The sequence below is a fragment of the Patagioenas fasciata genome, chromosome 4 (assembly GCF_037038585.1).
Source record: "Patagioenas fasciata isolate bPatFas1 chromosome 4, bPatFas1.hap1, whole genome shotgun sequence".
In the NCBI taxonomy this organism is placed as follows: domain Eukaryota; kingdom Metazoa; phylum Chordata; class Aves; order Columbiformes; family Columbidae; genus Patagioenas; species Patagioenas fasciata.
In genome coordinates this window covers 59580527-59605761 of record NC_092523.1, presented here as the reverse complement: position 1 = coordinate 59605761, position 25235 = coordinate 59580527, and the positions used below count along the sequence as shown (strand labels likewise).

At 36.6% G+C, this 25235-nt stretch overlaps 1 protein-coding gene across 2 annotated transcripts in view; it reads left to right on the top strand.

The window, feature by feature from the left end:
• Positions 1–14426, top strand: part of EDNRA (endothelin receptor type A) — a 34734-nt gene extending 20308 nt beyond the window's left edge. For both annotated transcript variants that reach the window (XM_065837916.2, XM_065837917.2), the window contains exons 4-8: positions 3648–3846; positions 7678–7830; positions 9962–10095; positions 10495–10603; positions 12432–14426. In XM_065837916.2, coding sequence (XP_065693988.2) covers positions 3648–3846; positions 7678–7830; positions 9962–10095; positions 10495–10603; positions 12432–12572 — 736 coding nt within the window. In that variant the 3' untranslated portion in view covers positions 12573–14426. The remainder of the gene's footprint in view (positions 1–3647; positions 3847–7677; positions 7831–9961; positions 10096–10494; positions 10604–12431) is intronic.
• Positions 14427–25235: the final 10809 nt, after the last annotated feature.

Genomic DNA, 25235 nt, shown 5'->3' with positions numbered 1-25235 from the left:
CCCAAGGGGAACAATGTCCACTCACACGTAGAGGGTTTAAGAAGCTGACAAAAAACATCAAACCAGCCATTCACCCTTCACAGGAAGCTCACATTTGTTTCAGATGCCTCTCAGGCATTTTTAAACTCTAGGTCATGATGGTGATGATAGTCTGACTCTTTTTCTAAACAGTGCCTGACTGTGATTACGAGGAAGGATATTTCCCTTCCCAAGCTTTTACTCTTGCTTATGTCTCAGGCACAATGATTTTGATGGAGAAATGGTTTTCAGAAGAAGAGTGAAGATATGGATCTGATTTCATATGTATACACTCTCTTCTTGTCTCCTCTGCATACCAAATTGCATAGAACAGTAATCTCAGGGTAAATACTTTCATCTGGCCCAGCTTTCAGTAAGTGTATTAGAGAAGTCAAGACTTTACCACTAAAACAAAGCACGAAGAGATTCATTGTATTAAGAGCTTCGCAACCAACACACTGTCTTTAAAATGAAGAACAGCTGTGATCTCTCACAAGGAAGAAGAATAGATCAATATCAGCAACAGCAGTGTCATTTAGGAATGGTTCTGCTACTGACCTTGACAGTGACTGCTTCTTATGCCCTTGATCAAGTCTCTTTTCTGCATTACTTTTCCCTCTTATAAAGGGCTGATGAGACTTGCAGAACAGAAATACGTAATACTAGTGGGCCATTTGAATTACTAATTTTCTGATGCAGTCAAAAGGAATATGGAGACAAAAGCACCTACTCTGTAAGACAGCAGGTATAGGGGACTGAGAGTCCACAGACAAGCTACAGTCCATGATTTAATTTTTATATATTCCTTGATGGAATTTCCTAAAGCCCACAATACATTTTCTTTTAAAATTCTGATTAGATACCACTATGGTAAAATTCAGCCAAACTGTTCCAAAAACTAATCTGGGCCACAGCAAAAACCACAACCATACTGCATTAATGAGACCAATACTGGAAGGTTAACTAGAATTCTGGAATTACTCTTTACCAAATGATGAAATCATGAAGGGTGCATAGAAGAGCATCAGAAATGATTCAGTGGCCTTACAAATCTCAATTTGTTGCCTATGAAAAACAATACTAAAGAAGCTGCTTGAACATATTATAATATCCAAGTACTGAAATACAGATCATGTATCAGATATCCATGAGGTCTTTAGCTTAGCTAAGAAAGTTACAATAAATACCTATTGAGCAAGTCTTCAGCCAGACAAATTCCAAAAGAAATAGGGTACACATTTTTAACAATGAGGGTGATTAATTACAAGAAGAAACCACCAGGGAAAGCCAAAGGTGTCCCATTCTTAATGTTCTCAGATCAAAGCAGGATGTCCTTCTGAAAGAAATGCTTCAAGCAAATTATAACTGGATAGGACTGCAAAATATTTAAATGTATGTATGTACAGTTTATGAGGTAATGATCCCTTGTCTTTAAATATTGTGCATCTCTAAACACAAGTTGTTGGAGGAACTGCAGAGTCCATGAAAATCGAGTTGGAATAAATAGCTACAAATGGGAGAAGAGGGAGGAGAAGAAAATACCGGCTGAAGGACACAATGTACTAAAGTTGACAGCAAATGCATGAGCAGTAGAAGATTTAAAAGGGAGAGAGAAGAGGAGCCACAACATTAAAAAGAGAAAATTAAATGACCTGGAAAATAACTGAATATTTTAGACAAGGCTGGAGAGAAAAGCGAAACAAAACAGAAGAAAAGTAACACAAATCACTCACACACAGATTTCAGATAGGTGAATTAAAACTAACACATGCTGCATGTACTTTATGTCTGTTCCCTGGCAGATGTCTTTTGTTTCCTAAGTATGAGGGAAATAAACTCTGCAGTATTTTTGCACTCCTAATTATGAGAGGTTTGTGGCTAGACAAAGATGCTCTATATTACACAACTCACAGAACACCCACTTGAAAAATTATAGTACCACTATTTTTCAGATCACTTACAGCAGTGAGTAAACAGATCAAAGTAATTTCAGATTAATATGCATTCAGCAAATTACTGAGCTTCTTATGCTTCAGCTGAAGCCATTCATGACACTCTTCAGTCAATAATTTATCTGATAGTTATCTCAATTATGAAAAAAAAAATGCTAGTAAAATACATACAGGGCCCAAATCCTTACTGCTCCGTATACTGATCTTCTCATGTGCAACACAGATGTAACTCAAATAGAATAGGTACAAAAATGCAAGAAAGGAAAGAATTGGATTCACCATATACAACCCAAGTGTTGTCACTTACATAGTTACACAGGTAACACAACAGAAACCTCATATTTCGTACTTGAAAAATATGTACAGTCTACAGGTCCCTGTTTGCTGAGAACATAATTCAGTCAAGGATGAGATTATGCCATGTACCTTGTACAGCTGATGGGACTGACCAATTCCCAGTCAGCAGAAAGTAAATTTTGAATTAATTGTTATATTTACAAAGTTCACAAATATTTGAGTATTTATGAAATGAGTATTTTTGAGTACTTATGAGTATGTATTGAGTATTCATGAAAGGTTATGTTTCTATGAATATCCCATTTAGTCATCGAAGCCAAAATTTGATAGTTGGTAAAAAGACATATGAGAGGATCACAAACTATTTAAAATTAAATTTAATTTTAATCTGAATAAATATGTGTTAGAAGATATGATGCTGAGTGTTACTTTCTCAGTCATCTCAATATAATTTGTTTCGATGCTCTCAGAATTCCAGTCCCATAGACCTCCTCCTCAGGAGTGAACCATTGCCTCCCTCCTTTCTGATATTCTTTGAAGATAAGGATGCCTTTAGAAGATATTTTCATTGGCTTATGCCTTGGAAAGGTGTTAAGAATAGAGGTGGCATGAGATGCTATGAGATGAATACACTAAGGAAAGCAGGTTTCAATAATTCCACTTTTTACAGAGAAACTTGCTATCTAAGGGATAAAGTACTGGGAAAATATGTTGGTTTTGGCATTTACAGACTTCGTAGCCATGCACTTCAGTTTCTCATCAGAAAGGTGATGCAAAGGCTGAGATAGTGCCAGAAAGTCCTAACTAGCACTCAGTTGTAGTCTAAGGCAAATACAGAATATGCCTCACAAAATCAGTATTTTCAACATTGAATAGTGTAAATAAAACAAATGTATTTTCATCTTATGAAGAGTATTTTCACGGTATCTCATTGCATGCAAGCTGATAACCTCACTTCAGATAGCACTGCTGTTAAGCTGAGGTAGCGAAGGAGATAGCTGGTTTGTATATATTAGAATGGCTCTTGTGCCTGGAATTTTTTTTTTTAATCTGTTATATCAGTTGACGTAGTGAAAAAATATAGTCTGTCCTCACAAACCTTGCCTATTTTAGTTAGAAATCATTAGTGTAGTCTACACAACAGAATTCCATGCAATCCTGTGCCTAACAGTTGCAGCCAGTTCTCTGCTATCCACCCCCTGATGTGTTCTTGCTGGGTCCTAGGTGGCTTGACAGCTGGCAGAGCCCCTGGAACAGGCAGGAAAAACAAGCAATACAAGTCTAAGATGTCTAGGATTTTACTTAATATACAAAATTTACCAAGATCTTTGAATTTGAGGGAGAAACTGAAGGTTGGGAACTAATGTCTGTCTCTTTCAGGTATAGGGCAGTTGCCTCCTGGAGCCGTGTTCAGGGAATTGGAATCCCTATGATCACTGCTATTGAAATTTTCTCCATTTGGCTTCTGTCCTTTATACTGGCTATTCCAGAAGCCATTGGTTTTGCTGTGGTACCTTTCAGATACAAGGATGAAGGTTACGTTACCTGCATGCTCAATCCTACAAACAAATTTATGTTGGTAAGTAACAGCCTTTATTTTCTTTTTGGAATCCACAGTACATAGGTTAGACAATTAAGGTACTGGATTGTAATACGCTTTATTCATCCATTAAAGTACTAAACGTATTCCAATGTATATTGGAGCAAAGAGGATCCTTCATTTACAGTGACCTGTCTCTGCTTTCGTTCAGAGATACTTTACAACATTTTCATTTCTTCGTTACTTATTCTTAATACAGAAATTTGCAATTCAGGCCTGCTTAAAGTACCATCAAGAGATGTATCAGTGTAGCCAGAGCCTTGGAAGGTATTGTGTTTCTAGGTGTAACACCCTGGAGCTTGTAACTGTCAAAACCCGTGTTTTATCAGGATGAGTCATCATTTTGTATGCAGTAGCCAGCTCTTTCGGCTGATAAAGAAAAGGGTGGGGCCATGCTCTAACATAACTTTTCCTTTGCTATATGCACTTACAAAGTCAGAGAATAATCCCTTCATTTATAAGAAATTATTACTATAATCTGGCAGACTCCTATCTCCAATCTAGGTAGCTTGGGCACAGCTAGCTGTCATCTAGATACAGCAACTCAAGAGCAAGAGAAGTGCCTGAGCCACACCAGGCTTCTTTGGCACAAAGTTCTCACACTCTGTGCCACTGCAGCTTAACAGTTGCCAATACCCACATTAGCTTGTTCAAAGCAAGTCAGGCAAGTAGTCACTGCGGAGTTAATACATCTTTACTGCATAGGGGAATAGTGATTTTCTGCCTGGCCTTACACTAAGAAAAGGATAAGTAGTGTCTTAATTTTCTCTTCGTGAACACAAAGAAGGGCCAGCCACCATTCACCCAACAATATAAGAAGAGTAATGTTCTCTTTTGTTTCTGAACAGGCAGATAGTGCAAGGTCTTAAGTCTTGAGGGGAACTCCACATTTTTTCTGAACTAGAATTTTTCATTAGAGAGTATAAGTTTCTCTTTTTTTGAATGTCTGGCACCTCTCCTTTTATTGAATCAGAGCATGGCTTGGGCTAGAATTGGGAAGGGTAGGGTGAAATGGAGCTAAGAAATTTAGAAAATAAAAAGAGTGGATGACTAGTGTTTTTCAGAGGAACATGCCCAACTTTAGTAGGGTTACACAGATTGCAGGGATGGCAGAAAGAGCAAGATACAATAGCAAGAGAAAACAAAAGCAATTCCCTAATGGAAATAATTAATGCCGGTGAAAACAGTGGCACTGCCCACAACTTACTATATCCTTGTTTCTAAACTCTACAAACTATATGACTGTAGATACTGTAGTTATAAGAATATGATTTATGAAATGCACACTGCAGCACATTTTCCTTTTGTAATGGCTGTTTTTCTCCATAAATGTGCCTGGACAATCTCCAGTTCCTCCCACCCTAAGAAAAATAATAGTTTTCCCTTTTCTCATAAACACTACAGTTCAGGTATTCCATAGACATGCTAACTTTATTGTTCTGTTCTTAATATGGTAAGTAGAATAGCTTTTTTTGTTTTATTATCAGTAATTAGTGTATTTTACTTGCTCAGCATAACTCAAAAGCTCTAAATCTCTCCATACCAGTTCAGTTTTCAAGGAAACAAACCAGCTTTTACATCCAAGCTGAGAGTAAGTGTTGGATGTGTCAAGTCAAAATGGAGAGTGTTGTGTTTCAGTGCATTGCAAGCAAGTACAAATATGAGATTAAAAGGGAAATACCATTTTAACCTTAACTATATAATTTACTACCACAAAAACCACAATAAACAATTATTAAAATTAGGCAAGGATTTGTGATTAACTTTTGGTTTTAATAGGTGTTTTATTCATGTTTAAAGCTATCCTTGAAAGACTTAAAAGACTCATGCTAGACGATGATTCCCAAGAGACTGAGTGAACTAGGAAACTTGTTCAAAATGCACATTTCCTGTAGAAAACCAGTTCCATGTGGGCTTTTAAGACAAACAAAAGAATGTCTACTTCTCTTAAATCAACCCAATTTTGTGCTTTGATGTAAGCTTTGTGAAACTCAGATTCCACAATTAATCATTTACAGACATTTTCATGTATGTTTTGTAACTTCACAAAGCCAGGTCCTCATACAGAATGGATGCATTGGTCAGAGTTGTGAGACGGAACTGTGTGTTTGTGTGTTCCTGACTGACAAGCAACGTTAATGAAAGCTGGTAGACTGATATGACAGGAAGTTTTGCTTGCAAACATAGCATGGATTCATACAGTACACATTTTGCTGTGCTGCACAACAAATATGATTCTAGCGTTATTTGGAGGAATTTACCACAAAAAAAATATAACTGTCTCCATGTATTTGTAATCTTTTTCTCTGTAGAATAAGTGGTAATTAGATTTCTTCTCAGAACAAACTCTTAAAATATGAAGCACATTGTTTTTTGTTTTGTTTTGTTTCTGGCAGCAGCTCAGTTCCCACTGGGGGAAATTCAGCCCCCAAGGACGGTGCAATTATGCAGCAGACTGTAGCCCCTCCTCACGCAGGACTCAGGCTAATGAGGAGGAGGAAACGAACTAACCAACAGAATTCAAAGTGTCCTGTGGGGTGGGGTTGTGACCTAGATACCGACAGCATATGGTAAATTAGCAAACTCTGTAAGCAGCTGTGTTGGGGCAGAGGAAGAAAAATGAAAAGAATTCCCTTTTCCATAGTAAATCAACTTTCTAGTGTAACTAAAGCAGATTTAAAAAGAAGATTATTAAATACTACTCTGTTAATTGCATTCATTTTTTTCATATTTCAAAGTTTAGTATTGTTCAGTTTTAAATGTAAAGATCTCAAAGTTTGACTTTTTGAAGCAGGACTGCTATAATCCTCCGTTATTAGCATTTTGACATTTGGTGTGGGAACTGTGATGTTACAAGAGCACATCCGCCAGGAATAAACAAGCTAGGGGACAGATTATGAGAAAGAAGGTCCCCTTTTACACACATCCATCTCAGTGACTAATAACACAGAGACAGGAAGTATTTAAAATATCATATTTCAGTGCAAAATTCTGTCTGAGCATAGAAGTTAAACAACAAGATACAATAATTTCTCAAGTCTGAAAATGTAATTGTCTACAGAAACAATTAATTTTAAATGTTTTGTCAAATATAGTATTTCCCATAATACATAAGTGTATTAACTTAAACCATGTCTTAAATCACACCTAACATTTAAAATTACACAGCAAAGTACTGCTTCTCTATCAAGTCCCTCAGTGTCCCGTCACAAAACGCAAAAGTAACTGTGCCACTAGAAGCCACCTGGCCAAAGCTTTGCATGTATCAGCCAAACACTTAGGAAGTGGCTCCTGTCTGCCCTGTACATAAGCAAATTAACTACTAGTCTTTTCACTGATAACAAAAGGTGATTAAACTTACAAGACATTCTGAATTTTCCTTTTTTGGAATCAGGACAGAAGCCATAGAGGTACATGGCATTTCCTGAGACAGGCTTTTAATAAAATTTGTTATCACAAACTGACCCTTGTCTATGTTCTGGCATGCCCCTTTCATGAAACTGGATACCAGTTTTCATGAATGAGTGTAAATGTTCACATTTACAAGCACAATCAAAAGAAATTCATTCCAAACCAAGACAGATTGCAACAAAGGTACAAGCAGGCTATCCGTAAAGTAAAATGCTTACACCGCCACAATCCCCATTTTGATGTTGGACCAAAACAGATCAGTGGTAAGAAAGTTTACGTAATTTGTGCTGTTTACCAACAGATAGATACCAGTGTAACAACTGTCAAGCCTTTTAAGACCTTTCTGTGGTACTTCCCATTGAATCATTACAAAACATCTTCTCTTTTCTTTATCTACAGTTTTACAAAGATGCGAAGGATTGGTGGCTGTTTGGTTTCTATTTCTGCATGCCACTGGCATGTACTGCCATCTTTTATACGCTAATGACCTGTGAAATGTTAAACAGAAGAAACAGCAACTTGAGAATTGCTCTCAGTGAACACCTTAAGCAGGTAAATATTAGGAACACCAATGTTTGAAAATACTATTCTTCTCTCTTTGGGTTAGCTTAGAAATGTTCCAAAGTGTCCTTGTATCCAGTAAATTACAGAAATCTATGTAGCTTACTTATGAAGTTAAGGTATTCATTCGAACCCAGAATATAAGACTAAAGGAGATACTGATGACAGCACACTGAGGAAATGAGCCAGTTTCTTTCTTCTGTTAAGTATGTATGACAGTTGTGCTCTCCTGCTCTTTAACCTCAGATCACTACTGGCTAAATGCTTTGAAATTTAGTTACAAAGATTTGCCAAAAAAAATTTATTTTTATTCACAAAGAAATTACTCCATGGGTCCCCCCTACTTTTGGCACACTTTGATATGCAACTTTAGTTTCATATAAAAAGCAATTGTAGAACAACCTGGTTTAGAATAGAGTGGTTTCTTTTTTTCAGGGTTATTGCACTTTTGCATTACCACTACTGTAGCTGCTTTGAAAGAAGCAACAAGAGACTAGTACAAACAAATGATCATAGAATAAAGTCACTCACAGAATTGTCAGATCTCACTTAGCTGTTTTTGCAGCACTGCCTGATGCTTAATTCCTAGCTGAAATTTCAAAAACAATCAGTAGCTTTTCCCCTGCGCTAACATCAGCCCCTCAAATTCCACTCTTTCAAATTCCACTCTTTTAAATTCCACATTCACAGATGTGAATCCCTAAAGTAGTCCCCTCTGCATTGGAGTGAGTTGTCTCCAAGGTTCCTCCTTCGCTGGTTCATTCCAGATCAGGGCAAACCAGAAGATCCTCCCCTTGTGCAGATCCTCCACTTTTCCCGCTCATCAGGGTCCCGGGGCCGGCAACACGGTCTGTCCTAGGGCTACACACAATCTACTCCACCCATTAGGACTAGAATGGTATGTACCAAGGAATCCACCCTCCAGCTTTCCCATCATGATGTGTAGTGCCCAGAAAACTATTTGGACTGGTTGCTGGAGGATGAATTTATTCCACTATTTACAAATGCTTGTATTTTTAACTGTCACCTTTTGCCCTTCTTTCTTCCCTTCTTTCCCTACAGCCTTGTACACATCAATGTCTAGTTATGATCTTTTTTTGTATTTAGATAAATACTGCTATGTTAAGAAAGAAGAAAAAATAATAGTAGAATTCAAAGCCTCACAACACTTACTGTATTCATACATTTGTCTTCAAGTTTTTTAATGTTGATATTATTACATTATGGTGGCAGTTCCAGAAGTGGTATTCTCACCCCTGCATATGCTTCTCTCTATCAAATCCATGACTACCAAACACCATTGGTATGCATTGTCAGCAAAACCCTAAACTGTCTGTAAATCACTGGAGCCATATAAAATATCTATTAAATTTAAATTATTTCCTGACTAAGTATTATGAGACTAAACTGTAATATAGACATTTCTAAAATTTTCTTTGTAGAGAAACTGTTTACTTAAGAACATTACAATCACATAGCAAGGATCACATAGAAAAAGTAATATACTGTGCAGTATCCCCTTATGTAACATGATGGATACTAAATATAAAATCAGAGAGAATGTGACATCCAGACTAGGTACATGGTTGAATGGAACTTTTATTGCCAATTGATTTAGGTGCCTTGGGCTTACAAATTGTCCCACATCAAGGATTAGGTACACATGGGTTATCAAGCAGGTGTGATCTCAGTTTCTCTCATACATGAAAAAGGTTTCTTGCAGAGTATCTGTGTTTTTGAAGGAAGAGATTTATCTGAGGGACTGAGATAAAACTAATCCAGTGTAGAGGAATAAGAAGGACTGGGAAATCAGTCAGGTTCAGGAAAGCCCAGCAGTGGATTTTCCTTGGCTAACATCTACAGTGTCCTGGCAATGACTTGTGTGCTCCAGCTGCTCCACTGTCAGTGATGAGCAGGTTCTGTTGAGAACAGTCAGAATCAAGAACATGACAAGCCCCATAAAAGTTAGTACAGGGACACCAGGCAGTCTGGAAGCTACACTTCGGGAATCCTTGCACACTTTATCTAGATTACTTACTTTGCTGTCAACATCACTATACTACAATCACCTACCAGTATGAACTAGGCACTCAGTCATAGTTCTCTTTACTCCTTTTTCTAGCGTCGAGAAGTTGCAAAGACAGTTTTCTGTTTAGTCGTGATTTTTGCTCTTTGCTGGTTCCCTCTCCATTTGAGCCGAATTTTGAAGAAAATGGTATACAACGAAAGAGACCCTGGCAGATGTGAACTGCTCAGGTACTTAATTTTCTATGTCAATCAATTGTTTATACTGAAAAAATATAATACTACACACTTGGAGTTTCTGTTAGAAATGTCACTGTGCATGCAACTTTGGTGTTAGAAGAGTAAACACTTTATTTTATGACTACATCCATTTTCAGAGGTTTTTTTAATGGGGTAGCCTAATTTCAATAAATGTTAACTATCACCATTGCAATCGCTTTCCTCTGGCTTTTTTAAACTTCTGTGAGTCAGGCTATTATAGACCTGGCGTGGTGCAGGATTAGACTGAGGGAATTATTAGGTAAGAGAGGATTAGTTTCTGGGATAGAAAGCATTGTAACTACAAAGAGCATGGATGCTTCTACAGTATTTGAACAGTTTAAATGTTTCACTTTCTCTTTTGTTGGCTAGTTTCTTGCTGCCATTGGATTACATCAGCATCAACCTGGCAACCATGAACTCTTGTATAAACCCAATAGCTCTGTATTTTGTGAGCAAGAAGTTTAAAAACTGTTTTCAGGTAAGATCTTCTTGATAGGATTTTATGCCCAGTTGATGAACTGTATTAAACTACTTAATTATTATTAATTTTCCGCATCTGGGAGAAGAGGCATGCAAAGGAATGAGAGATTTTAAATTGTCTAGTTTACCAACTAGCAGCTCTCATCGCACATATACCAAATGGAAAGTGGAACTATTCACTTTATCTGAAATGCTAAACCAGTAAATAAGTTTGACATAGTCCTCATATGTAAACATTTAAACTGAGATAGACACGCTCTTGTAAGAACTATTTGTATGTGACATGTACACAAAATAAAATTTGACTGATGACATATTTCCCACTCTAGATGAAGACAAGGAACACAAACATAGGACCCCAAGCTGCCTGCAGTAAAATAATCCCATTAACATCTAAAATGTTCAGGCTTGAATACCAAAGCAGGCACCTGAGTTGACTTTTGCAATTAAACACGCATTATCGCTTTTACCTGCATTTTTCTAGTTCTTACAGATAAAAACATATTTTAAGGCCAAAATAATTGCCTTGTGACACTGTGCCTGTACAAGTACCTATTCGCCTAATAAAGCAATACAGGAAGAGAGAAAATGAGAGCATAAACTGGTAAAGAAAGTAGCGAAATGGAAGACTGACTCCTTTCTATCTGCAAAGAAAAATTATGACAGGACTGAACCACTATATTTTAAGTCTCCAAATAGGCAACTTAAGCTACTGAAAAAGTATAAGAAATTATTAAAATAGGGAATATCTGTTTGTAGCCTGCTCATACGTACAAACTATTTTAAGGGAGTATTTCCACATCATAAATAAGAAGGCAACTTTCCTTTTCACAGTCCCCTACTTCATTTGGGAACTGTGGAGAGGATACTATGCCTGAACTTGTCCTCAAGTGAAAGGGAGAAGTAACAGTGGGTACTACCAGGCTGCTCCTCATATCATTAGTTCATTCTTTCCATTTGTTCTTCCAAATAAAATTACCATCCAATAATTCTAATTGAAGAATTTTCAGCAATTATTTAATCCTTCCAAGTTTCTCATTATAGCTTACCCTTTCCCTTCTAGTACCAAGGTCATGAATCCAGGTAATCTTTCCATTTCATATTTGAGTTTCTCACCCTACCTCTGTTGCTGTTTTACATACCCACTCATAGATAGATAGTACCTATATCTTAAGTCTGGCTTTACAACTTCTCCTTGAGTTCAGAGATACCATCTACACAGAATTAGGTACTAGTTTTCCTGAAGGGAGGGGAGGATAGCTGAAGAATATTTTCTGCTCCTTTCAGAAGAAACACCTGAACATACCAGCCTGTGAAGAACCTGGGAGTACAATCCTGAATGATCTTCTGTTTTTAACTGTGAAAAATTATACACCTCAATATATCTACTGTCTCTTTTCGTAAACAAGTTTGTCTCCTTTTAAGATGTAAGATGAGACCTAAGTCATGGGCCGGAGAATTTTCTCTTACATGCTAAGGAGCATGCTGATCCTTAAGTTTGAAGTGCAGTGAGAAAGAGGGAAAAACAACCCAGCTCTTACAATATGTATTAAGTTCTGTGTTAGTTCTCAATCTATTTACCTTAGTCAGACGAATTTCCCTTTTGATACAGTGGAAGTTTTTCTTAAATAAGAGACACAGGCCAGGCCTAATTTGCTGCATTTGTGATGTTTAGTCACAAGAATTGTTTGTATTCTAGGACAAAAAACTTGCCTGGGTGCAGCTATCAGAATTGTCTGTTTATTTCTGAATAAAAGATATAGCATGCAATCTGCATAGAATTGATACATTTGTGTTAACCTTTTTCTTTTTTTTTTAATTTCCAGTCATGTCTTTGCTGTTGCTGTTCCCAGTCTAAAAGTCTAGTGACTTCAGTGCCCATGAACGGAACAAGCATTCAGTGGAAAAATCAAGAACTAAACAATCACAATACAGATCGAAGCAGCCATAAAGACAGCATGAACTGAAAATAAGGACTCTGATACCACTTCAGAATCAAACAGGAAAAAAAAAGGTCTCAAAAAAGCTATTTCAACAGGAAGCCCAGTGACTGTTCCATAATCAATTCAGCCATGTGCAGCCTTGTACCTAATTGTAGAGGTGACTGGGTAGATTGACTGACTATAACTGTGGAGTTCTGTGAACTGATATCCACTGGATGGTAATTCAGTCTCTGCAAATTATATTGATGTGATTATGACACGAAAAAACTGACTTGGGCTACACAGGTGGTTTGCTCTTCTGAACCAAGCAGGAACTGTCCAGTGTCTGTGACTGATACAAAACAATCTTTTACCTGATTGTAACCTAGAATTAATCACTCCTGAATTTTTCAGGAGATTTCAAAATTGAATCTGTCTGTGACTGTATTTTCTTTCTGGCCATTTGTCTTTTAACTAGTTTGGGGTTTTTTTGTTTGTTTGTTTGTTTGTTTGTTTTTTGTGGTGGATATATTCCATGCACCAGTATGTTTTGCATGTTGTTGTTGTTTTTCAGGTTTATGTTGGAAAACGTTTACATCCACACCAGTGTTTTATTTACTTATGTTACAAAGGATCAGGACATTAGCTGGGCAGTTCACATTTGTAGCACTTCAGTATTCAAAAACATGAAAAGACTATTTAAAGTAGCATCAACATTTGGCACTTAAGCACAGATTAATACCAAAAAAGAGGTATTAATAACACAGTACTATACTGTGTTATGTATTCTAATGCTCTGCACAAAATAAACAGAATAAACATAATCTATATTAGCAAAAGTAATGAAAGATGCCCACAGAGGGGCACCTTACAATGTGTTTTTAATCAACATATCATAGAAATTCTTGAAAAATATGAACCTATTAATCTATTTAGACTATAGCTGCATTAAATCTAAGTTGAAATGAGAGTCAGTGGAACACAGTGTAACATTATTAAAGCTGTTCAAAGAGTTCTGAGAATGTGGTTATTATTGTAGCAGCTATGCGCAACACTACTTATACATTGTGAATATGAGGTTATAGTCACAGTGAATGCGGAACTATGGAAGTCCATAACAGTCAGATCTACACAAGGATATTTTGTGCCTTATGCTTACAGAGCTTTTTGTCTTACTCTCACAACGTTCAAAGATTTTAATGGGGTTTGATAGTTTATTAGAATTATTAGCCATACAAGTGCTATTAATAATATATAGAAAATATTGCTTGCATACGTGTAAACTGGTGATTTACTTATTATTCCCATCCATTATGGTTACAAAGCAAGATATTCCTTGTTTGGCTCTAAAAAAATTTAATAGCTAGCCTATCATTAAATCATGGAATTAAATAGTGTGGTGTCATATATAATACTTCTTATGCACAAATCTGCTAGGACCTTTATAGCATCTGTTGTGCCAAGCTGAGAAGCAGTAAGTAAAATTCCACAAATTTTAAAATATCCGTTACATTTCAAGTGAAAGATATAATCCTGCATATTTTTATTTACAAGGTCAAAATACTAGTGGCTACAGTGACTTCTGCTGCACAAGTTTCCTAAATGTTTACATTCACACAAATCTTCTAAAGGATATTAAAAAAAAAAAGTTATTTAAAATGGTTTATGTATTTTTGTGCGTGCTTTTGTCTCTGTGACATATATGTATGTATAAATACAGACAAATTTATGTTCATATGTTTTAAACCTAGATATAGTCTTCTGACAGTGCTCTGTAGTAGTGCCTAAGAGCACGGTATTGAATGAGACTTGGCTGAATTTTATTCAAAACATTTAATCCTCAAGCTGTATCAAAATAATAGCAAATGAGTAACAATGCTTTCCTTTGAGAATGTTGAATTACTGGGTCTCTTTATATGCTGACACTTGCGCTGCTCCTTTGACAGAGTGTCTTGAGCAGATGATAAAGGTAAACAGAAAACAGACACGAGGAATGGATTTAAGTTGTAAATCGCCACTTCTTTATTTCAAGGCAGGAAAAGCCTTGTTCATATTCCCCTCTTCTGTTATTTATCTGATGGTTAGATTGACCAAAAAATTCATAGTATACCAGCAAACCAATAATCTGATTGTTCAGAGACAATCTTTTTGACCTGTCTACATAAGACTGTTAGCAGTAGACACAATCTGGGACAGAAACTTCAGGACTCTTTATTTTTTACAAAAAAAAGGCATCTACCTGCAAAAGTTTCAGGCTCTCAAGCTGACCATTTTTAGGCTTTAGCAGCACTGATGCCAAATACAAGTCATGAAAGGCTAAAAGTTTTCCTTCCAGAATTAACAGTGCAAACATCCATTGCTTTCAAACCAATAGCTGGCTCTACTATGTGGCGAAGACATATGCATATGCACACACAAAACATACTCTTAAGTCAGTTCAGCGTAGGTGGAAAAAACATGTTCCTACTCCCCAAAGAGCTGACTGATCTTAGTGACAGCATTATAAAATATGAAACTTTTTAACTAAAGAAAGAAAGAGGGTAAGATATCTAACAGATGTGAGAGGTGTTTTTTAGAATGCTTTAGAATTATTTTTGGAAGCTTACTTAGGGATCAAAGACTGCAAAAACTAATTGGTGATCCTCAAAACATCTCCTCCAGCCAATGGAAGGACAAGACAGAGCCTAAATAACAGTGACAAGTGAGGTCTTGGAGGTCTTACACTCTGTTTTGCCATGCATACTCTTTTTTTATTTTCACTGGTGATTGCTGCTCCCACTCAGAAACCAATCATAAGGACAAAGGCTGTTATGATCTGGTGGTTATGGTGAAGGGGGAACTGTTTCTGTAAAATTTACTAAGGTACGTACTTTTTATATTCTCTCCTTCTGTTCCCAGTGATAATGGTATATTCCTCCTAGGCCTGTATCTACCCTCAATTCTGAAGAAGCAACGTTTTCAAAAGAACCAACAGAAATCTTCCACAGTTCTGAAATTCAACCATGTTTAATTTTAACCTTTCCTTTTTCTGCCAAGTTCTGCAAAAAAATGCTCTGGCATTTCTCTTTGTGCATCAAAACCAGTGTAGGTTTAGTTGTGATTTTGCTCTGCTGTTGCACAGAAGCTGCCTTCTCTTTTATATCAGAACAACACATACCCTTCCATCCTCCTCATACTTCATAAGTGTTTTTATGTCTGCCGTTTGCATTCTCTGCAGGTGAACCAAGCCTAGCTTTTTTCTGCAGTTGACAGGATCTGTATTCCGTAAGTTTCAGATTAAATTCTCACACTCTTAATAATATCTATTCATGATAATAAAAATCCATTTAACTATCACAACCATCTTTCTGTTGACTTCACAATTCCCAACTATTTTCAGTCTAGTCAGTCTAAAATTTCATTGACCATTTTCCTTTATATACAGTCTCACATCTCAACTTCAAACACTTCACAGACTTTAATTTTAGAATCCAGTTTTTCTCCTTGTTTTCAATATGAATTTATTTCAAGCTATCTTGCTAAACATTTCCTCTTTACTATATGTTATACTTATTTGCTTCAAAGATACAGCATACATAGGTTTTCACTTTTACATATGTTTCTGTTTATTTATTTAAATATGAAGCTGTGCTTCAGACTTGACCTTAGCCCCCTACGCAATTTCAATAAATTTTACAGAACAGAGTTATCATCATAATGATATTCCAGAGAATTTGACAGAAACTGCACGGTGGGTAGAAGAACAAGGTCCTGCTTATGCTCTACACAGAAAATTGCTGAAATTGAGTTTATATGTACTCAACAAATTCGCACGATGGAGAGATGTTATAAACATTACAGCTACAGCAAAAGCTTTGATCAAAGATTGCAACTTGTAAGACATCTGAGAGTCAAACCACAACACACAAATTCTTGGAGAACAGTATTCATACGTTCTATTGCTTGTGGAATTACTTGCTTTTTTCCTGTTTCTTTCTCATCATTTGCATATTTACTGCAATCTTGTTACTAAATCATTTGATTCTCTGAAGCCTTACGGGTTCAGCTTATGAGAAGACATGGTACACATTCAAATTCTGCTGCATTTTTATGAACAGATTTCTGCTCAAATGTCCCTGAGGCAAAGCATGCATTTTCATTAGAAGAAACACACTCAGACTGCATGCTAACATTGCCTTGCAAAATTTCTTCCAGACAATCAGTTGTGCAAAGCTTGGCTCTGCAAAGTATCCCTAATTTACAATCCCCACCCTTTCAAAGACAGAGTAAGGAAAGACACAGAAAAAGTTTACAGAACAGAAATAATTCCCAAGTTGCATAGGAAAAAAAAAAAAAACAAAACCAAAACCAAACAAACAAAACCAAACTAACAAACCCAGGCATGTTTAAAATGCGGCTTTAAAAGAAACAGTTTATCATTAGTGCAAGTGTGGGAAAGGAAGATAAGAACTAAATAAAAAAAGTAGGTCATCTCCAGTTTCTAAAAAGGAAGATGAAATTAATTGACTTCTGGTATGTCATCTAGAACCAGCTTTTTCCCTGTATAGATACCACTGCTTCTCAAATGAACTGTTCCTTGAGTCACAGTTTTGCAGCCTCATTAGTGTTAAAACTGATAAGAAAAAATTAATTTATTCCATTCTTCAACAAGACTCTGCCCACATTTCTCAGAGTAACTGAGTATCTCCAAACTGCTCTGAAATAAATGATTTGGAAATAGTGGGTACAACTCAGAATAAGGCCTTTACTTTAATCACATGCTTTCTCACTCCTTGGGAGTAAAAAGACTGAGCATTTCTAAGTCATACAAGAGAACATGCATTCTGCTATATATTTTAAACATACGGGAAGATTAGAAATCCATCATTATTAGAAACTACTGTGCTATCCTGTAGTCACACTTTATATTCATCGAAATCTCTGTCTGAAGTTTTTATGTTGTTTTTCCCTCCAAAACTGTTGTACAGTGGCCTCCTTAGTATGACCTCTGGATAAAGTATACATTTGTATTAGCCTTCTTTCAACTATCTACACAGTAAAGCATCCATCTCCAGATACATGGCATGTTCCAATACAGAAACACATTTAAACCACACTACCAGAGAAGTCACACATTTTTAGGATCAGTTTTTGAAGAGAACATTAACATAGTACTCTTGGGGCAAATGAATACTATGGTTCAGTACTACTATTTGAAAATGTATTGCTTTTTTTTCACAGAAAATAATGAAACTATATCACTTTTGCTAATTCAACCAGAACTCAAATAATAATTAAAAGAGTAGATGTTTCCATGAACAATGAGACTGTCCACAGTTACATGAGCTGGAATAAAATAATAGAAGGGCTATAAATCTTTATGCTCCAGTATACAAACCAGCTCTAAATTCTGGGGATTAGGAAGATGTAACTACCCAGTGCAAGATTCTTTGATTTCTTGCATTGTTTCTCTAAAGTATTAGCTCTAGAGACATCTCAACCTCAGAGATGATTGTGAAGAAAGGGAGATGCCTTACTGAATGTTAACTAACATTGCCTTCTTGCACTGCAAAAAAAGTCTTTGGCTAATCTTTTTCTCTCTTTTTTGGTAATATACAGTATCTTCCAAGTTTCCTGTATCACAAATGCACTGCAACTATTCCAATGCCCAGTACCTCTCCAAAATCAAACAATAAAACATTGAATTATTTCCTTTTTATGATCATGTGTATATGTGAGAATATGCTTGCATTCTTGTTCCTCCACATAAAGTGCAATAATATGAAAAAAATCTGATCTTCTCTTCCATTTACTTAAAAAGTGTGAGCCATTTAGAGAGAAAGCAGAAAAAGAATACTGTGTCATTTAACTATGGGTACTTCCATGCCACATATGATTATACACGATCGTAACCTAAGATGTGAATAGTCCATTGGACAATCAAGGGCCAAAATGTTTTAACATAAAGTGCTTCCTGAGAAATAGAAAAGAAGGAATGTATTCATAACAACAAAACTTTGTTACAATATTCAATATTCTAGAAAAGAGACTAGCACAGTAGTAAATTTGAAAATTGGTTAAATTAGCTTGATGACAAATATCAGAATTTTGTTTGGATGCCCAAATTTGGTGAAGTTTATGTTTGAAATACCACTGGGATAAAAGAATTAGGTTAATCTACAAAGCAAATTATTGACTACAACTTTAGTATTAAAAAGTGGCTAAAGAAAGATCAAACTCACTTCTAAGATTTCCAGATTTTTCAGACTAGAAGCGGTCTTACACATGTATTGTATCCCAGTTCTCTGTTTTGTAACCAATTCATATTTTCAAATAAGGACTTCTATACACTTTACCAGTTTTATTTTATTTTATTTTTTAATAATCTGCTTCGAAAGTATGAAATGGTATTAAGACTTAGCCAGCCAAATTTTACTTACCCAAAATTATAATTTGCTCACACAAGAACTGAATTCATCTAGACTGATTGAAATAATAATGAAAAGGTATTATTTTATTTTCCAGCTGAAAGTATAGTCTCAATCAAAGTTAAAACCAGTCATTAAAGTAATTTCATGTTCCAAGGAGTAATGAGATAAAATGCTGAACCTACTGAAGTCAATGATAAAGATGCCACTGACTTCAGTAGGACCGGGATTTTGGTCAGAATGTATATTGGAGCCCCATCAGTAGCATAACTATGGCAATGTGAATAAGCCCATTACAGCTAAGCAGGACAGAAGACATAAAAGATTCTGTGGAGCTTGCAATAACTGCAAAATTATCATATCATATGCTCACGTGGGAAAAGAAGCCTTGAGACACTTTTCTTCCCATAAGATCAGCTCAATAAAAGAAGTCAGAGGAAAGAGGGTTCTTCTCTCACACTGGTCAACCAACAGATGGGTGGCCAGAACAGGAAAACAGGAAGACTGTCTATTTGCAGGGAACAATCCTCACTGTAGAATATTGACATAGAATATTGATATTGACAGGGTGCTGGGCTATCTTGTCTAGAGCATGCTTTTGCCATGAAAGGTTGGACCAAACGATCCTGGAGGTCCCTTCCAACATGGTATTCTATGATTCTGTGACATTCCTGATCCTGTCCTTATTCCAAGATGTAACTCTTACTTATACAAGTTATCACACAGATATCAATAGAGTGATCTATGTCTCTGCACTTATTGTGGGTGTCCTCTTTACTGTTCAGGCAGATATTGGAAATGTACAGTTGGCTGGAATACCTTAACATTATGTATCCCTGACACACCTACTGCAATTATGCAGATCAATTTTACTGAAATAATTCTGGTCTACACTGAAATCAATGTGGACATATTATAGTGTGAGTACATATCTCTCAGAAATATAGCAATCCTATGTCAGAAAAATCACAGAATCAATATTTATTACTGCAGGGGACGTAGTATATGCTGTATTCCTGAATAAGTTGATACATACAACAGAAAAGTGTCTCTGTGGGAGTTTACCCTGCTGAGTCGAACTGAAAACCTTTACAATTCTCCTAATATGCAAACCTCTGGGATGTGCCTCCTTTCAGAAAATTTAATCTTCTGTAGCTGATTACATATTTAGCTGTTCTAAGGATGTATTTTATAGGCTTTGAGAAAACAGAGTTTGCACTAACTAAACACTGCATGAGAACTGTCATGTACAGTCATTCCCACTTTGCAGTTTTTCCCACAGGTATGTGATTTCATAAACGTTCTGTATGCAAGTAAAATCATCGAGTAAAATAATATGAAAAATGTATTACATGAAAAATTATTAGAAGTCACAAGAAAAGAAGCTCTCTATAATGAAGCCAAGCTGACATACTTTTTATCAAACTCTACCTGGTAATGGTAGATTACTTTCTAGTTAATCTGCTGGTAAATTTCAATAATCTTTCCCTTGAGTGAAAATGAGAATGCCACACAGTATTTAATTTATCGGATAATTGGTTAACTTTTTCCCTGTCAAGTCTCAAAAATAAATACAGATGATTAATTTAATACACTGTTTATGTCTTAGTTCAAGTAAGATTACTTCACCACCAGTTAGTAACCCAAATTGCCATGCTCTCCCTACAACTGGTTGACGGTTCCAGACGTGTTAGCAACAATTTGTTACAGTGGGTGCCAGGATGGAAAATGGAAAGGACTGACCAACCCAAATAAACAAACAATGCAATTCAAGAACAATTCTGAGCTCACCAGGGAGCTGAAAATCTATTCCAAATGCTGCTTCAACTACATGTTGTATAAATACTCTAATACATTTTTCCAAAACAATGCTCTGCAAGGCCATAGCAACATATGCTACATAACAATTTTATAAACATTAAAAATGAAATTTTGTAATGTTTAATACTACGAGTTTGATCTGCAAGAAATTTTGAGTCTTAACTATTTTTCATTATCCAAACTCTGCAGAACCCTGACAATTCTGCAAATTCAATAGATAACAGAAACGTTCTCTAAACAGTCTACAAACAAGTCAGAAAAATTGGAAGTTGTGTGTTGTCTTTGACATCTCTCTTATTAACTTGCCCTTCTCTCTGAGATCCCTTCTAATCCTTGACGTAGGGCTACCAATAAGCGTGATGAATTAACTTGTGCTGAACTCATGACTGCTTCCAGTACTTCAAATGTTAACATTATCCACACCTAAAGCTGACCTTTGGTATTACCAAAAGTTCTCATGTGAGTGTATCTTGAATTGTCAGGGTAGTTCCTGAAGATAAAGTAATTAAATGTAACAGTTGTGGGGCAAGTGATTACAGGAAGCAGAATAAAATGGGGGGGAAAGCAATTAGGTATTGAAATAAGTTTTCCATTTTTATGAAAGGCTCTCTATCTAGTTTCCACAACTTTTTTCTCAAAGCCTCTTCAGAATCACAGTCAATAAAAAGATGAAAGCTTCTGTCTCACATCCATGAAGCAAAAGATCTTATGCAATTCTTATACTAAGCTAAGAGTAATAAACAAATTTATTAATTTTTGTATATACATAGCACAAAAGATTCTGAAGTCTAATTTAAAATGGATTACTATTTTTATTACAAACAGTTCCAGAGTTGTCAAACTACAGATAGAAACAGACACAGACAAATTAATGTTAATCTAGATTCAGTATTTGCAATCCCACTGCACAGACAAAAACCTCAGCCTATACAGCCTACACTTAACTCAGAAGCACAGCAAACGATACAATGTGCTACTGCAATTAATGGTTATAGGTAGCAAAACCAATTAATTTAGAACTGGATCAAGCATTGTTTGGCAGTCATGATTTTTGTTATGAATTTTAGCAAAGAAACAAAGGTTCAGAACCCCTCCAGAACTTCTTCAGGACTCTAATTACAGAATTTAAAGGGGAATCTAACATAAGCTAGCTTCTTACCCTGAAATTTCACGTTTACAAGAAAACAAAACAAAAAAACAAACCACCACCAACAAAAAATTACAACAAAAACCCCAAAGCAACCAACCAACCAAAGCAAGCAAACAAAACAAACAAAAAACCCCTTCTGTGTAGTTGCAGAAGCACTACATTAGAAATTTCACCAACAATAGGCACTGCTTAGAAAAAGCTCTTCCAGGTTGAACTTGAAGTGTATTAACACAGCAATGTGTGGGATTTAACAGTGAGGGAGTTTCCAGCTCTTGCTGTGTTGTTCATGATCTCAGGATAGTTAGAGACATTTTAGGATGATCAGCCTGACACCTTTCACAAGTATTACCTTAAAAAGAAAAAGGATTTAGAGGATGAGGGATTTACTATAAACAAGGAAGTAAATAAATTTAATTTTATAATAACATCATAGAATAGATTAAACCCTAAACGGAGACAAACAGAAGATAAATTACATCAACTTGAGGGAAAAGGAAAGAAGTACATCTAAAGAAGATAATCAGAAGTTGCTCTCCGATGGGAAGATGGGATAATGGAAACAGATCTCCAGGTGACTGTGATCAGCAAGTAAGTGATGTGATTGCAATTGGGACACGGCAGCAAAACAAGAGAAATGCAGTTTGGGTTGAGTATATAGAGATATTAAGTGTCACAGGGCAGAGATTTAAAGTCATGTTTAAGTCAGTTTAAAGTCATGTTGATTCTTCTACATATGTAATGTTTCGCAATGCAGCCATTATTTCTGTTCTTTGTTAAAGGTTCTGCTGGCTTCCTGAATACAGACTTTAGCTTACTGATCCATAGATTCTGCAGAAATATCTCTCTCTTTCTTCCTCTCTGCTAAGCATGTTTGCTACCCACTCTAACAGCTAAAATTTCATTTGAGTTTCTTTGTAATACATAGGTAAACACCGTTTTGACCAGTGATTTGTTACTGTTTCATTGATTTGGCCTATAAACTTTTTCTTGGCTTAAATCAGATCTTTAGAACCACTAAGAAGACAGTTTTGTTATGGGAAGCTACTTATGTTCCAATACAGTGAGTATGGATGGATGCAATGGATTTACCTAATCTGCTATGACTTTATCTTCTAAGCTTGTTTTAATACCTTTGCCATCTGTCAGTGTTCACTATCTGTCTGGTCTTGATACACTTGAAAAAGTATTTATCATTCTTCATCAGGTTGTTCCTTTCTAAAAAAAAAAAAAAACAAACAACAACACAGAAGTTTTTTACCCAAGTCCTGTGAACTGTTACAACCAAGTTCAGACTACTCCATTTGTGGGTTCCCTGATTTCTATTTCAGAACAGCCATGTACAATACCATAGCATTATGTCTCAATATTACGTTTACACACTCTACCTGGTATAATTGAAGTGCTTCATTATTAGTCTGTCCGCACTCTTGCAACATTCCCAGCTCTCACAATACGTCAGTTATTGTGGCCATATTGTTCAGCCAGTAAGAAAACGACGTTTTTATTATCTTTATGATATTTAAACACTATTTGTACATTAGATTGGCAGGCTTAGTATAGAGGGACTGTTACCTGGTTAATACAGGTTATCTGTTTGATTTCACATCAATTATCCCTTGACATATCCCATTATATTTTTCTTACACAGACATCTCACTGTTTCCATTAATTATCTTCCTTCAACCAAATTCTGCATACATCCATTATGGCAAATTCACCATCTTCCAGCATTCCTGGATAAGCAGTATACATTCAGTTTGATCTCCTGCTTTCGGTACTATGTTAATATTTGTGTTAGATTTGTGCATTGCCTATCTAATGATATTATTGTATATTAGCTATCACCTAAAGTCATATATTACCCCTTTTTTTAAAAAAAGTTTATATTGGACATTGGATTATTTTTATTCAGTGTTCTTATAAGAAGTCTATGAAAGTTCATTATTAAGATGGAAATTCACATTACAGTATGTATACTAATGAACTTGATGGGAAATTGTTAAGAAGGAGAAAATAAAGAGTATCATCATTAATTGCCTTTCTGAATGCCAGCGCATTTCTGCAACTAGTTCTACTGGAAATGCTTCAGGATCATCATATTTAACCATGAAAAATATAGGCTAGATTTCCTTTCACATTAAGTCTCTTTCCACCATAACACTGTTGCCCTTGCATAGTCTTCTACTCAGGCCAGCCAAGGCCATGTCAGAGAATCACAGAATGTTAGGGATTGGAAGGGACCTCAAAAGATCATCTAGTCCAATCCCCCTGCCAGAGCAGGAACACTTAGATGAGGCTACACAGGAATGTGTCCAGGCGGGTTTTGAATGTCTCCAGAGAAGGAGACTCCACAACCTCCCTGGGCAGCCTGTTCCAGTGCTCTGTTACCCTCACTGAGAAGAAGTTTCTTCTAAAATTTAAGTGGAACCTCTTGAGTTCCACTTTGAACCCATTACCCCCTGTACTACCATTGGTTGTCACCAAGAAGAGCCTGACTCCATCCTCGTGACACTCACCCTTTACATATTTGCAAACATTAATGAGGTCACCCCTCAGTCTCCTCCAAGCTAAAGAGCTCCAGCTCCCTCAGCCTTTCCTCATAAGGGAGATGCTCCACTCCCTTAATCATCTTTGTTGCCCTGCACTTGGCTCTCTCCAGCAGTTCTCTGTCCTTCTTGAACTGAGGGGCCCAGAACTGGACACAATATTCCGGGTGTGGACTCACCAGGGCAGAGTAGAGCGGAAGGAGAACCTCTCTCGACCTACTAACCACCCCCCTTCTAATACACCCCAGGATGCCATTGGCCTTCTTGGCTACAAGGGCACAGTACTGGCTCATGGTCATCCTGCTGTCCACCAGGACCCCCAGGTCCCTTTCCCCTCCGCTGCTCTTTCATAGGTCATTCCCCAACCTATACTGGAACCTGGCGTTGTTCCTACCCACATGCAATACGCTGCACTTTCCCTTGTTGTATTTCATTAAATTTTTCCCTGCTCAACTCTCCAACCTGTCCAGGTCTTGCTGGACGGCAGCACAGCCTTCTGGCGTGTCAGCCACTCCTTCCAGCTTGGTGTCATCAGCAGACTTGCTGATAGTACACGCTATTCCCTCCTCCAAATCATCAATTAATATATTGAATAATACCAGCCCCAGTACCGACCCTTGAGGCACTCCACTAGATACAGGCCCCCAACTAGACTCTGCCCCACTGACCACAACTCTCTGGCTTCTTTCCTTCAGCCAGTTCACAGTCCACCTCACTACCCGATCGTCCAGACCATGCTCCCTCAGTTTAGCTATAAGGATGCTGTGGGAGACTGTGTCAAATG